A 16313-nucleotide genomic window follows, 5' to 3' on the forward strand; every position below is an offset into this window, starting at 1 on the left:
TGAGGGACAGCGCCCAGGCCCAGAGTTCAGGCCCCATGACCGGACCCAAAAAAAAAAAAAATGTATTACTGTAGATGAGCCCTGTGGTCTTCAAGCTCAGTTCTCTATGAGCAATGATGTCTGCACCATCACTTGAAATCTGTGGTTTTTGGATGGCCAACTTGGGTTTGTGTTTGTGTTGGAGATGTGCTCCATTCACAGTGTGTGAGATCTGTGTGTTCTGAGCTCTGCCTTTAGGAGCAACCTGGAACCTCTCACCTGAGCTCTTTTCCTCACCAGCTCCTGAGGATCTTGAAGAAGTCAGGCTCACTGCATTCATTAACTTGGCCTTTGGGACTCTGGCCTCACTTTATCCTATATATTGACTTACACCATCTTCTTTAAATGTCAGCTCAAATTTCTGTTTCCCAGAAAATGTCTCCTGACCTGCTTATCTAATGGAGCAAGCAGTCCCACCCCACTGTTCTTTGTTCCTGTTCTTTCATTTTGCCTTCTTCTCTTTATAGCATTTGTCCCTGTCTGAAGTAATTTTATTTATCTTACTTCACTTATTAGCTTAATATACACTCTTGAGAGCAGGGACCCAGTTTATCTTGCCCCAGCAGCCATATGCTACCTCTGGGAAGTACCAGAATTACAAAAGCTCAGTGCTTGTTGAAGAGTGAATTGCTGGGATAAATAATAGTTTCTTTCCCTTTTGTTAGATTTATCATTATTTAAAGGTGATGTACAGAGGTGTTACAGTTACATAAGTTGGGTAATGAGTACTTTTCTTTTTTAACAGTGTCACTGCACCCTCGTTTTCTCCCAATTTCCCACCCCCAACCTCCTACCCCTACAAGTTGTATAATTCAGTTTCAATATAGTGTCTAGTGAGTATAACTGCTGTATATTGTACCCTTTGTCCCACAATTTCTGTCCTTCCCCTTCTCCTCCCCAAAACATAAACTTACATACAAGACAAAAGGAATAGAAATCAAAAACAGTGCCAAAGGAGAGAAAACAAAAAAAGCAAAATAACAAAAAACCTCTTGTTTTCATTTCTTGGGTTTCATCTTGATAAACATTTTAAATGAGCATATGTACATAGCTATTGTTTTCTGCTGTTTTAAATATTCTTCTTACTCTCTTCTTTCTGTACTGACAGATTGAGAAATTGAAAGCTGAATTTGGTACTCCATCTACTCACCAGAAGTTACTTTCAAAAGGTAGAGCAGTTGATGCCAAAAGAATTCAGGACCTAGAACGACAAGTATGTGTAAAGACTAGATTTTTATGAAGGTACTTTTTATATACAATGCATTTTTGTTTCAGCATTTCCTACAAGATGTACTTAAGTGGGGAATTTTTGTTTTAAAGTGACATTAATAAACAACACTTTATACAATTGATGACTTTATAAGTAAGCAATTTTTAGACTAGTGCTCCTCAGTTATATGGAGACCCATCAGTGGAAGGTCATTTTGAATCCCAGCTCTAGTACCTATCTAGGAAGAAGGAAGCAAAATTCTGAAGCTCTGGGCTTAGAGTTAGGATTCTTCCTCCTATGCTGGCAATACTGGCACATACCTAATAGTCCTAGCTACTTAGGAGGCTAAGGCAGGAGGATTGTTTGAACTTAGGAGTGAACTTTAAAAAGGTTACTTAAAAAAAAAGTAAGACCTCCTGCTCTGATGTAAGGTAGGTGAGAGAATAATATAGGAAGAATGTCTTTGGGTTGGGAATGTTGGTAATACTGCAAAGTGATAAGAACACTTTAAAAATGGAACATTAATGAACTTTAACTCTTACTTGACTTACACTTAGAAATAATGCATGCCATGGTCAGTGTGGCTGGAAGATCTTTGTTAAAATCATATAGTAAGACCATTAGGATAAACATATGAGAATAAGCAGTTTGGGGGAGAGGTATAATTTCTTTATTTTCCTTCTATTTTTAAACCATTCACTTAGTATTTATATTCACAGATGAATATTAAAGTGAGTACAAAATTTCATCTTTGTTCATAGAGAACATGATTCTATAATCACGGCATGATACTTACATCTGTGGCTATTATTCCATCACAAATCCAAATCTGTGAGGTCATCACTAGGTTCATTGTTATCCTTGTTCTATGAGAAAAAGAAAAACTAAGCAAAAAATAAAAACAAAACTTTTGTTCATTTTACCAGACCTTCTTTTCCTTATGTTGAAAGGTATGACTCAGTTTGGTTTAGGGACCAAGAAAGGAACAAGAGAAAAATGGTATGAAGAGCTAGGAGTATTCTAAAGGGAACGTAGTCCAGGATTTTGCTTAGAATTTTTTTTCAGTGTTTGAGGTTTAACATAACCAGCATAGAAGAAGCCATGCAAACTAGGAGAGAAAAGGTACTAGTCCATAAAAAGGCTTTTTAAAGAGAATATGTAGAAATGAATATATGAAAGTTAAAATGTGAAAATACGCTTAAGATGAAAATTAAGACTTGAACTGGGGGTACTATTGACAAGAAATAAACTTTTATAAAAGTCACCTTTTGTTAGCATTATCACTAAACATGTATAATTATCTTTGATTATGTCTTTGTAGAATATTATTCCCCGTTTAGTAGTATTTTTATAGTTGGATTTCTGTGTAACCAAATGCTATCTTATTTATTCTATGTTCATGAGCATTTCTAACCTAATGATTTTAGGCCTGAATATTTATTTTATAATTAAGGTATATCACAATGTATTCAGAATCATTCTGGAATATGTTCTAAACTAATTATAAATTATTTCTTTTCAAAATAGAAAATAAGTAAAAACAGGGTTAATTAGATGTGAAAATTGTTTAATGCAAAAATTAAGAAAGGTAAAAGTAAAATTAATTCTCCCTGAAAATTATATATGTATTTCAAGATGCCAAAATTAGATCTAAAGCGTTTGTGTAATATTTAAATAAATCAATTAAAATCAATTAAAATATTTCAAATAAATTTATTTCTAAAATCTAATTCTCTTTTTAATATATAGTATGTATGTTTATATGCATATACCTCCAAATAGTTACAGTTCATGAAAATAGGTAGATTTATTAGTCAAAGGAAAGAAAGCTTTGAAGATTTTTTAAGTAAAACAAATTATTAGTATTTAGATTTTGATGTATCTCTATGGTGCACCAATTAATACAAAAACAGTTTTCAGTAATGAAAATATTTGCTGTCAATTTTGCAAATGGTATATGATCCTTAAATGTTAAATCTAAATAATGTTGTCTTGAAGCAGGATTTTGAGTCTCACCACCCATCTTGCCTTAGACAAAGTAATAATAAATAAAACAATGACAATAATTATATGTTGGGTTTTCATAGGGATAAATGTCAGTTGATCTGCAGTTTCAAAACCTTGAGTTGGTACTTTTCACATCAATATTTTTTAATGTGGGTTGAGGAGTAGAGGCCAGGAGGTCCTGAAGCTGGTTGTACAGTCTGATTACACATGCATGCTCTTAACCTATACTACAGTGCCTCTCAGTTGCATTGTTGCATTCTGAGAAATTTTTAAAAAAGAATTTAATATTTTAAAATATATTTTTCAAATATATCTTAACCATAGTATCTTTTAAAAAGCAAGTATGTAAAACATATGTAATACCATGTATGATTTCTATGCAGCCTGGTACAGTTCTTTTCTTCTAGAAAGACCGTAAAAGATGTCATTATTTTATAGACATAATGGAAAGTATCCTTTTGCAAAAACTTCATTATATGTCATCTGGTTCTTCTTGTTTCCCCATTAAAATAAGTCATTTTAAATTATATTAAGCTTATTGGAAAGGCTTGATGGGAGAGTCTGTTGGTTAGAGATTGTTACCACAGGGCAAGCGCCTAGAAAATGATATTAATTGCAGAAACTTTGTGTGTTCCTGTGCATATATGTAATTGTTCACCCAGTGGATAGTAATACTATTGTTTAAAAAGGGCCTATGGAGATGAGAGGTTTGTACTTGTATAACCATTTTTTACTAATATAACAAAAGAGCAGAAGATGTAGCTAAAGGAGAATTTCTTAAACTAACCAGAAGTTACTTGGAGATGGATTAATAGGCTTTTGAATTAGATAATTTTTTGAAATTGCACTGTACTCTGTGCCTTTCACTTGGTCTGGAGACATGCTATAAACCTCTTTGATATGACTAATACGCATAATCTAAGTTTATATGTTAAACTCTGCTTTATTTTTACCTAGTTTTATATATTTACATATGTTCAAACCATCTTGATAGGTTAAGGAAATGGAAGGAATTCTCAAGAGAAGATACCCCAACTCTTTACCTACTTTAATTCTGGCTGCTTCAGCAGCTGGTGGCATAGTAGATAGAAATACAGTGGAATTTATGGAAAATAGGGTAAAAAAGTTGGAAGCTGAACTGGAGGGTAAAGACGAAGAAGCAAAGAGAAGTCTTCGTACCATGGAGCAACAGTTTCAGAAAATGAAGGTAAGCGCCAGCTGGCTAAGGAAATGGATCATGGGGATAGGACTTCCAAGAGCCCATTTTAGCAAAGCTCTAGACACCTTGCCCTCAAAACCTTTACCACCAGTACTAGTATATAAAGAAACCTAGACCCATTAAATCTTGTTGCCTTTTCAGCACCCTCTTTTTAGTTGGGCCTAATAAGCAATCACAAAGTGATCTTTGCATTGTTCCTCTCAATATTAAAATTAGTGGAAATGAAGTCAGAGAAAAGTAAAACAACTCTGATACATACTCAGCATAAAATGAAAGAAATTACTATGTTTAAAAATATTTTTTCCTAAATTTACCTAGATATTAATGAACCATTGAGGCAGAACGACACATTTTGGGGAGTGGTATAGGGCAGGGGTTTCTCTCTGTTTGATTTGGTTTTGAAAGTGGGGTATAGAACTTGCTAGGCAAGCACTGTACCACCAAGCCATATTATAGCCCAGCTTTATATCCACACTCCTCTGTTGATGCTCCTATTTTTCTTAGGAGAGATAAATGGCATTTATCTGTAGATTATAGCTGGGTCTTTCCTTATCCTTTAGTCCTACATCCACAGAGATTTGTATATTCTGCTTCTTTCCCAAAATGAATTTATTTCTGACCCTCAGATCTCAGCTCAAATATTGCTTCCCTAAAGAAACCTTCCCTTGGGCCTCCTGGTTGATGAATTCTCTGTGGAAGCATTCTTAGCACCTTTCCTTCATACATTCATCATAGTTTTAACCATTTGGTTAGATTGTGAGTGGTCTCTTTCCTCTCTATATGTGGACTCATGGCTGGGACTGTTCTATTCTTACCCCACTTCATCTTTCCAACAGCAAGATGTTTAGCACATTTAATGCATAATTTAATTAATCCCTAAATTAGAAGATATTGGTAGGATTGACAGTCCTTAAAGATCTCAGTATTATGACTCTAGTAGAGCAAACACACAGTTAAGTAAATGTTTATTACTGTTGCTATTTTACTGACCAAATTGGGACTCAGACACAAACTCAAACTTGCTACTCTAATTTTATATATCTAAATTTGCCTACCCTAACATTTCCCTTTTTCTACTTCCCTACTTCATCCTATTCCTGACCCTGCTCCCTGCTTGTCATTTTCTTCATTCATTTACAATTCCCAGTACACATTTAGCATTCACTTACATTCAAGTATCGTCTTCCTATTTCTAAATATCCTTGCATCCACTTAATCCAAGGTTTACCTTTATACCTCAGAACCAAACTTGAATGTGCTGTCTCTGTGCCGTCTTCCCACCTTCTTGGTTCCTCTACATAGCAGGCCACCTTCTCTCTGAACCATGTTCCCAAAGTCATTACTAGCAGTATCATGGAACATTGTAGCTATTATTGTGCTGCTGTCCTCACCAGGCTGTGAACTGTTTGAAATAAAAGAACTGAATCTCTTTTACCTGTGGAACCAAGCTCAATGACAGTCATGAAGTTGTAGCCCAATAAATATTCACTAACACTATGAACACTGATTACTCAGTCCATAGAGTGATCAGTTTATTCTAAGTATTTAATTTATTTAGTATATGAAAGCTTCATAGAAATTCCAAGCTGTTATGTTCCTTATAACCATTTGTAAGTTGATGTTTTAGGGTTTAAAAAGTGCTGCTCCCTCAAACATTTCTGTATTTACCTACCACTTGCTTTACATGTTTACCCTCAAAGACAGTGTTTTACAGATTGCATCAAGAAGGGTGCAGAATAGGTTGGTAGTAACCTGTTGATTTAAAATTAATAATTTTTAACTTAGTAAACCTTATTTTTATTTAAATTAAAAAAAATTTTTAACCAGTCTGGGGTTCGAACTCTGGGCCTGAGTTTCTTTTGCTCAAGGCAAGTGCTCTACCACTTGTGCCTCAGTGCCACTTCAGCTTTTTTGAGTACTTTATTGGAGATAAGAGTCTCACAGAGTTTCCTGCCCAGGTTGGCTTCGAACCATAATCATCAGATCTCAGCTTTGAATAGCTAGTGTTATATGTTATGAGCCACCAGTGGCAGGCTTCTTAATTTTATTTTTAAAGCTCAAAAAATTGGGGGTTATGGTATAACCCCTGTTGTCACTGTCCCTGGTGTTCTACATCTTGTATATACACTTTTCTAATTTGAGGAGGGGAAGGGAAATAACAAAATGCTGAAATAAAGATATAAGATGACCCATTGTAACAATGAGATGTACAAGACAGTATGTTGAAAACGAACTTTACAACTTTGTGGGGAGGGAAGAATTGAGAGGAAAGGGATGGTAGGGGAAAAACAAAGGAGGGGGTAACAGTGCTCAATAGAAAATGGACTCATTACCTTGCTCATGTAACTGTAACCCCTCTGTACAGTATCTTTACAATAAAAAATATACATTTAAAAAATGAGGTTATTCAAGCACATATGGGTCAAATGTTAGAGCAAGTTTAAAGTCCTTATTTCCAAGCCTCTTTCTTATTAAAGAAAAGAGAGACAGAGAGCCACAGAGAGAGAGAGAGACAGAGGAGAGAGAGAGAGAGAGATTTAATGTTATGGCCTCCTTCAGAGGAGAATTTAAGTTTATTCTCAGATGTACCTATAAATATAAAAGTAAACACATGGAGGGGAAGGGGAAAAAACAAATGGTTTAAATAAGGATACAGGTGGACCCATTGCAACAATGAGATGTACAAGTCGTTATGTTGAAAAATGAACTTTACAACTTTGGTGGGGGGGGTAATGGGGCGGATGGGGGGGAGCAGGGGGAGGATGGGAAGGGATGGGAAGGGGAAACAAAGGAGGAGGCTACAATGCTTGATAAGAAATGTACACATTATCTTGCCCATGTAATTGTAATCCCTCTGTACAGTATTTTCACAATAAAAAAATTAAAATTAAAAAAATAAATAAATAAAAGTAAACACACTGTGTGGTATGCAGGTGGTTAAAAATGAATTAACTGAAGTATAATAGGCTTTATGGGAGCTCAAATAGTATAATTCTTTAGAAAGACTAAGTCAAAGAACAACAATATCAACACCAGGAAATAGGTACTTACAATGGGAGAAGAGTACAAGAATGAAGGCGGAAGGCAAGGATTCATCGCATATACTACAGAATTGAGTAAAGTTAGGAAATGACTGGGTTGAAGGGGGGTGATGTTGAAGGGATGACACAGATCAAGATGCATGGTATACATGAACTGCCTTGTTAAATAACAAAAATAAATAAATACACAACCTGAAAATTAATAAAGGTGAGGGAAGGGGGTGGGCCAGGAGGGGTGGATGAGAATGTTGCAAGATCCAACATTGATCAAGCTGCTTTTTGAATGGAAACTCCTTTGTAAATTAAAAATAAAATTAAAAACATTCCCCCAAAAAACAAAAAACTTGAAGAATCTGGCTAGTGAATGCTTAATGAAGATATAGGTAGGACTCAGCAGAATTCAGGCTTCATCAATTAATGAAAAATGAAGTATTATATGGATATTGAACATGAATATGAAACATGAAAGATTTGATGAATATTCTGTGGATTCTTTTTCCAGATCCAGTATGAAAAAAGACTAGAGGAGCAAGAGCAGCTGCTTGCTGACAAATTGAAGGAAGAACCCCAGAACCAAAATGACACCAGGGTTAAGGCACTAGAGACAGAGCTCAAGGACATTAAGGAAGCTCATCTGACCACCGTGAGAAACCTTGAAACCGAAATAGATCTTCTTAAACATAGGAATACCGAATTAAAACATAAGAAAAATGACAGAGATGGTAAAGATCTCCAGTCTATAGAATTGCAGGTAGAACAGGCCCATGCTAAAGCAAAACTGGTAAGACTTAATGAAGAACTGGCTGCAAAGGAAAGGGAAATACAAGAGCTTTCAAGAACTGTGGAGAGGCTTCAAAAGGAGAGGAGAATGATGCTGTCTAGTCAGAACTTGAAGGGAAAAGAAGATTCATCTTCAAGAGTGAAGAAAGATGCTTTGCCCCCAAATAAAGGAAATGCAAAGTACATTTTTAGACCCTTAAGTGGCAAACTGTACCAGCCACACATTTTTACCGATTCCCACATTTCAGAAGTTTTGCAGGAAAACTACAGATTGAAAAATGAGCTAGAGGGATTAATTTTGGAGAGAAATAAACTGAAGATGGAATCTGAAGCAGCAGTGAGCCAGTTTGAAAACTCCATGAAAAGGTATAAATTGTTTCCAAAATATGAATATGAAAGATTTTTAAAAGTTGTAAAACAGAGCTGGTTGCTCATGGCTCATGCCTATATTCCTAATTACTCCAGGAGTATTAGGTCTGAGAATCTCAGTTTGAAGCCAGGGCAGGAAAGTCCATGAAACCCTTATCTCCAATTAACCCTCCAAAAGCCAGAAGTGGAGGTAGGGCTTAAGTGCTAGAGCACTAGTCTTGAACAAAAAAGTTCAAGGACAATATCCAACACCTGAGTTCAAGCCACAGAACCAGTGCTCGCTCTCTCCCGCTCTCCCTCTCTCTTCCTCTCTCTTGCTCTCTCTCCCTCCTTCTCCCTCCCTCTCCCTCCCTCTTTTTCCCTCTCCCTCTCTCTCTCTCAAACACACACACACACACATACCCCAAGTTGTATTTTTTTCTGGATAATTTAATCCCTATCCAAATTCTTTTTTTTTTATTGTGAGAATACTGTACAGAGGAGTTACAATTACATGGGCAAGATAACGAGTACATTTCTTATCAAGCATTGTTGCCTCCTTGTTGTTTCCCCTTTCCAAATTCTTTATTAGATTTTTAAGGTATGTTACTTTGCTGAGCATAAATCTGTTGATACCCAGTTCTCTACCTGCCAGAGGCCTTGATTTTTGGGAAATCTGAGGCAGAGTCCTGTCAAAAATCAGCTATCAGAACGAATTGAGCCCTGAGGCTGAGTTTTGTGATAGATGATGCCTGTAATCCTAGCCATTTGGGAAGCAGAGCTAGATCTTTAATTTAATCTTCAATTTTTTAACCCATAAACAAGTTCTCCCTGTGAGTTTTCCATTCTTGTCTGTAGCTATGGCCAAGGAATATTTGCCTCACTTGTTCCTTGGATTTATGGTGTATAGGGTACTTCCTCATACATTTTCCTCATTTTTCTTTCTTCCTTAGTATAGTAAACCAGTGCTACAAACCTAGTTTACTGTAGTTTTATCACCCTTTACCTCCTCTGTCATTATGCTTCAAAAATGCTTTTAATATCCCCATATCCATCCCAGTCACTGTGCCCTCCACGATTCTGAGCTATTTGAATATCAGGACCAAATTTCTCTATTCCTACCACCACTGTAGTAATCCTCTCCATGCATAACTTACCCTGTTTCTTCATGCCTTTTGCTCATTTATGTTTCAAGACACACCTTTTCCATAAAACATTTCTTAAACCTCTCCAGGAAATTGTTTGTTCCCACCTGCAACTCCCACACAACTTATGTATCAGGAAAGCATTAACTACGTATAGCCTTGTAGCTCCTTGAAAGCCTAAAGATATACTTGTTTTTGTCCCCACAACCAGCTGGTATAGTTGCAGAAAGAACATGGAAAGGCACCTAATGTATGCCTATAGATTGACTGGAAGACGTGTCATGTCAGTGATTGAATTGTCATTGCAATCCTGCTCTAAACCTTATTTTTTTCAGTCCTGAAAAGAGTAGTAGCAAGTCATTTCGAAATAATACATTCTTTCCCAAAATAATTTAAAATTCTTTTTTTCTGGTAAATTTGCCTTTAAGTCTTTCTAGTATTATCAGTCTGTTTCTCAGATAGTTCTTATCCTGAGAAGTAATTTTACTTCCTACTGCTTTTTACTTGTTCCTAGAACTCTAACCCTACTATTTCCATGGAGAAACAGTCATATTGTGAAACAGCTGATAAGCCTATCCATAGTTTGTAAGTTGCTGTATTAGCACATATGAGTAGTGATCCTTAACTTTACCATTTCTTTAACTGCCTATGAATGTGTATATCTTGTCACAGAAATTTTCTCTCACACTTATGGTCCCAGGTAATTAAATGCAGGTTTTCCTTGTGTCCTAAGAATTACCCTAAATATCATTTTATTCTCACAGCATACAACTAGCCTCGGAGCCATATCCATGGACCAAAATACAAACCATTAAGTTTCTGAAGGGGTTAGTTGTGCTCATACAAACCAGAATCAGAACAAGAAATGTTGAGTGTATCTTAAAAGGATTAAAACACTTCACATTCAAGCAGATACTTCAGGGGGCTGGGAAGGTGGCTTAGTGGCAGAGCGCTTGCCTTGCATGCATGAGGCCCTGGTTCGATTCCTCAGCACCACATAAGCAAAAAGAAAAAAGCCGGAAGTGGTGCTGTGGCTCAAGTGGTAGAGTGCTAGCCTTGAGCTGAAGAGTTGAGGGACAGCACCCAGGCCCAGAGTTCAGGCCCCACGACCGGACCCAGAACCTCAGATTCCTTCAGAGAATGTACAAAATGTGATCTAAATTATAAAATCTGGATCTACAATTATTGATTATGAAGTCTGGAAGTATAATTACTGAGTTTCAACTCTAGACAACTTTTCACAAACTTAAGTTTGCCCCTTGTACAATCTAGTAAATAGTGAGCTCATGGAGTGTTGTAAGAACCCATAAGTAATCATGTATGCAGCACTTAGCAATAATAACTACCTTCTCTCTCTTTACTGTTTCCAGGCTTCCTACACTATTTTTGTGCTAACTTAATTAAAAGTTAAAGAGCACTTTTCTCTCATTTTCCCTCTAGGATCAAGGAAGACACTGCAGCACAAATTGCATCCCTCAGAGCATCTCATCAGAGGGAGATGGAGAAGCTCCTTTGCCAAAATGCAGTCGAAAATTCTTCTTCTAAAGTTTCTGAACTGAATCGTAAGATAGCAACTCAAGAGGTAGGTGACATTTCTCTCTTGGTCTGAGACTTAAATATATATTTTTGTTTTGTTTTGTTTTTTGTTGGTTGTGGGGCTTGAACTCTGGGCCTAGGCGCTGTCCCTCAGCTCTTCAGCTTAAGGCTAGCACTCTACCACTTGATCCACAGCGCCACTCCCAGTTTTCTGAGTGGTTTATTGGAGATAAGAATCTCAAGGACTTTCCTGCCCGGGCTTGCTTTGAACTACTATCCTCAGATCTTAGCCTCCTGGGTAGCTAGGATTATAGAGGTGCCCAGCCACTTAAATATATTTTTAAGACAGTTAAAAATATTTAATTTGGACCAGTTTTAATTTCAAATTGAAATTAGATGATAGAAATGAAAAATATATTTTTTAATAGAAGAGGACATCATTGCCATGTATTTAACTTTTCTAATTCAAAATTATACCATGTAAATGTTGTTACAGTTTTGTCCCTGTGTTTCCAAATCTTCCTTTAAAGAGTTTCTAACGTGGGCTGGGAAGATGGCTCAGTGGTAGAATGCTTGCCTTGTATGCATGAGGCCCTGGGTTAGATTCCTCAGCCCCACATACACAGAAAAAGCCTAAAGTGGAGCTATGGCTCAAGTGGTAGAGCGCTAGCCTTGAGCTAAAGAGCTGAGGGTCAGTGCCCAGGCCCAGAATTCAGTCCCCATGACCAACAACAACAACAAAAAAAGAGTTTCTAACAGAAGTTTGAAGTGTGTCTAGCATGATTAGGAACTTAGTATTGGAATGTTGAACCACCCCTCTTCATTCTAAGTCCCATTGGGGAGCAGTTATCTGTAGGCATTCCTCCTGAGAACTATAAACCATCAGGCACTGGTGATAATAAACAGAGAGAACTTCTCTTCTGAAAACTGTGATGATACTCCTAAGCATTTCCTTGAATAAAATTATCTTCGAAGGAATAGGTGACCATACTAAGAATGCCTTACAATATCTGCCCTCTTCTGTGATGTTAGTAGATTGAAAACAGCATTAAAAGTAGAGCTCTTATCTGCAATTACAAAGATGCTAAAGAAAAGGAAAATGGCAGGATGCAGCTGGTGAAGTGGAAGAATATTCATGTTCATTTTTTTAATCTTTACTATAGGGTTTAAATTTGTAAAAATCACCATTAGGAACAAGTTTCAAGAAATAATTTCCTCATCTCATTACCATTTCTCCCATCTAATTATTTCATACTTTCTTAATTGAAACAAATCCTTGTGAAAAAAATGTTGATAATGGGAATTTTTTACATGTTGTCATTACGTTTTTTTTTTATTTTTTAAACAGTTCTGGGGATTGAACTCAAGGCCTTGCACTTGCTAGGAAGTGCTCTACCACTTGAAACACCTCGGTTTCTTGGTGGAAATGTCTTTTTGTGTATTTCAGTTTGTCTGAACGTATAAAAGTGACATTTCTATCATAAGTATAAGGCTTATGTTATTGTTGATAGCTCTTTTATAAAGACCACCATCTTACTTAGTCTTGGATGTGTATAGATAATGACATATAAAGATAATGACATAGATATTATCCAGTATGTTTAAGTTTTTTGTTTGCTTGACAGGGTTTCACTATATAGACCATACTGGTCTTGGGCTACATCGTTCTCCCATGTCAGCCTTTAAGTGTTTGGGTAACACGTATGTGCCACCTTGCTGGCCTAAGGCTTTTTAAATATTTTATTCTATTTTAGTCATGATGAGTTTACTTAGTTTCAGAGAGCTTTCCTAATCCTGTACCTCTCTTAACTATTCATTAGGTACTCATAAAACATTTCCAAAGTCAAGTTAATGAGCTTCAGAATAAACAAGAGTCTCTTGCAGTTTCTCAAGTTCGAGAAGAAATCTTACAAAATGAGGTAAGAAGTAAGCAGAATATTGAGCTAATATTTCTTCAGCATTTCACTCACATTCGTATTTCTGTGTCAGTTTTTTAACTTAAATGTACACAGTGACACAACCTGGTATCTCTCAAATGTTAAGAAGATATTCACAAATCTTTACTGTTTTCCCCACACATAACTCACATATTGCCTTTTAGTATGTTTTCTTTTGAAATTTTTTTTTGTTATATTGGTACATTATTAATTGTACATAGTAAGGATTTTCATAATTACCTTTTTGTCATTGTTGAGGTTTTGTAGGCAGTGATAGATTTTTATTTAAAGAAGAGGGACTAATCATCTATTCTGTGTTAAGTATTATCAGTGAGGAAAACCATTTTTTTTATCTCAATCTTCATGAAGGTTGAAATTAGATTACTAAGCAGAGACCAAGCTGGTACACATGTGAAACACTCACTGCAGAGGTAACCTTAGCACAAAGAGATCCAAGGAGTAGCCTCGACCTTGCAAAGTTGGTAGTATTGGAAGAGATGTGGGTTATAGGTTGTAGGAGAAGAGAATAGGAGAGAAAAACTTAAGTACATTGTCCTATCCTTTATCTAATTGTGTCTCTTAGTCCTGAAAAGGGGGTGTTCTTACTTAAACAGTTGTGTCCCATCTCCTATGAGGAACTGAAGGTTATAATGGCTGGAACAGTCTTGGAGGGCAGCCATCCAGATGACACACATTTCTCAGTTTGAATGTCTGCAATGTTGTCTAAGTGAGCCTACAACAGAAGGCATGATGGAGTTCATATGTGAGTTCCAGTCTTCCTTAGCTTTTGTATATTAGAACTTCAGGAAAAGGAAAGCATTCATTTGCATTTATTTCAAGCTAGTAGTGTTAGCAAAAATTTGGAAATGCTAATTTAGTGGAGTATAGACTATAACTGGAGCAAACTAGAATCCAGGCTTTATGACAAGTAAATAACAAAACCTCCAAGCAATAAGGAAATTAGAATCTAATGCCCACATGGGTATCTACTGGGACAGTGTTTTTCTCTATCACTGTTTTGTCAAAGATAGAGTATGGCCATTTTCTTTTCACAAATAATCCTAGTCTCATTAAACTAGGCTCTTTTTAATTTAAAGTCTGCTTTTCTTGAACTTTCAATAGACTCAGCCTTTAAATGCTGCTGTAGGTGAGGAGAGGTCAGGCACAGTGGCTTTTGTGAGTAATCCCAGCTTATCTGGGAAGCAGAAAGAAATCCCAGAAAAAGAAATTGTAAAGCTCTATCTGAAAAATAAGCAAAAGGTTTGGGGGGAGTCTGACTCAAGTGATAAAGCACTGAGGCCTTAAGTTCAAATTCTAGAACACCAAAAATAAATGCTACTACAATAATAAAACAAGCAAATCATGGATTTCCTATCCCAATTTTGCCTATAGTACCAGTAGATTTTGCCATATATTGCCTTAGCCTATGGCAGATTTGTTTCCTGATTGCCAGCATTTACACAAGTAACTCATAAAACCTCCATTCTATGAGATCAGACTACAGTGTTTTTTATAAATCTTTGAGAGAAAGAGCTAAGAACAGATTTGGGGAAAGGAGGTTTAAGCCAAGGGCCTAGAGATCCCGAAGATCTTCGAGAAACTCAGGGTCAGAGAATTTGGGAATAAATGAGATTATTGGTTAGATGAGGAAGAATTTATAGCAGGTATAGATTTTCATCTTTAGTCTGACTTGTTTTTATTCTGATTAAATGAGTCTTTAAGACTCACCTTGACACTAATATGTGTCTATAAGCTGTGAAAGCACAAATCTTTAAAAGTATATCCATTTTAATATAATTCTACAAGCCTTTTTATGACTTCGAATCGGTAAGTCTTTTGTAGCTTAACATGAATACTACAAGCTTCCTCAGAAAGCTGATAAAGGTACAATTTTCATCAAGATCCAAAGTTTCCTCTAACAATAAGGAAGCAAAGAACTGTCGGTAAACAAGCAGTAAGAACACTGTTTGTAAAAAAAATACATTATTTCTAGTCTTCTACAGAATGTGGAGCAACTTCAGTCACAGACTTTCTAATCTGTGACACTGGGATAGGACTTTGCTAACTAAAGAAATGTAAGGGATCCCTTGTAAGACATAGGTAAGACTTGGTCCTTTGAGAACTAGCATAGTCAGACAAGGAATGATGTCTATTCCACTTACTGCCTGACACAAGCCAATATTTGCCCCCTCAGATTGTAGAGACCAGAGTTTGCTAACTACAGAGCTAAGCTCTCAGACCAAATGATAAAGGAAAACCATACTCATTTGTTTTTTCTTTGGGGATGCCTCCCGGTGTGACATTTATCTAAACTCTGTCACCAGTCTTTAACTTATTAGACCTGTGTCCTGTCCTTATCACTATGATTCTCGTTAGCACAAATGACAAAGATGATAAAGAACCACAGTGACTATCTCTGGTAGGCATAAGATCAACAACCAACAGATACTCCAAACCAAATCTTAAATCTACAAGGGAAAACATCAATAAAGTAATTGTGTTTGGAAAGGAAGAGACAAAAAATAGTTTTTCCTTCATCTCTCACTACAGAAGAAGTAACTTTGGTGAGAATTCTTACCTTTTACCAGATTCTTCCAGCTTTCTGCAAGCTCCAGAGAGAGTGTGTTTCCCAGAAATTCATGTCTGGATCTCCAGAAACTGGCAAGGAAGTAAATACTGTTTTTCTCAGCTCTCCTGAGCTCTTCATTGGGATAGATGCCTGCAATGAATGACAGATTAGCAAGAAAATAAGTTGACCAGCATCACACAGGAAAGTCTCATTGGAAAGGAACTCTAAGCCAGTAGCTTTTACATAGAATATCTTTAACAAAGAACAGTAAGTCTGTAGAGAAATGATAGGGCAGAAGAAATGAATTTTAGAGTTCCAAAGGTCAGGAACTATGGAAGATAAGTATATAAAAGGAAACTAAGCTGGGCATCAGTGACTCACACCTGTAATCCTAGCTACTCAGGAGCCTGAGATCTGGGGATGGCGGTTCAAAGCCAGCCTGAGCAAGGAAAGTCCATGAAACTCATCTCCAAGAAATCACC

General features: G+C 36.5%; 1 protein-coding gene across 1 annotated transcript in view; it reads left to right on the forward strand.

The window, feature by feature from the left end:
• Cep162 (centrosomal protein 162) overlaps window positions 1–16313 on the forward strand; it is a 76978-nt gene that overhangs the window by 51467 nt on the left and 9198 nt on the right. The window contains exons 21-25 of the mRNA XM_042668572.1: window positions 1148–1252; window positions 4251–4463; window positions 8019–8662; window positions 11230–11371; window positions 13146–13244. Of these exons, the coding sequence (XP_042524506.1) occupies window positions 1148–1252; window positions 4251–4463; window positions 8019–8662; window positions 11230–11371; window positions 13146–13244 (1203 nt within the window). The remainder of the gene's footprint in view (window positions 1–1147; window positions 1253–4250; window positions 4464–8018; window positions 8663–11229; window positions 11372–13145; window positions 13245–16313) is intronic.

Source organism: Dipodomys spectabilis, unplaced genomic scaffold (genome assembly GCF_019054845.1).
Source record: "Dipodomys spectabilis isolate Male_0828 unplaced genomic scaffold, ASM1905484v1 ptg000457l, whole genome shotgun sequence".
NCBI classification, from domain to species: Eukaryota; Metazoa; Chordata; class Mammalia; order Rodentia; family Heteromyidae; genus Dipodomys; species Dipodomys spectabilis.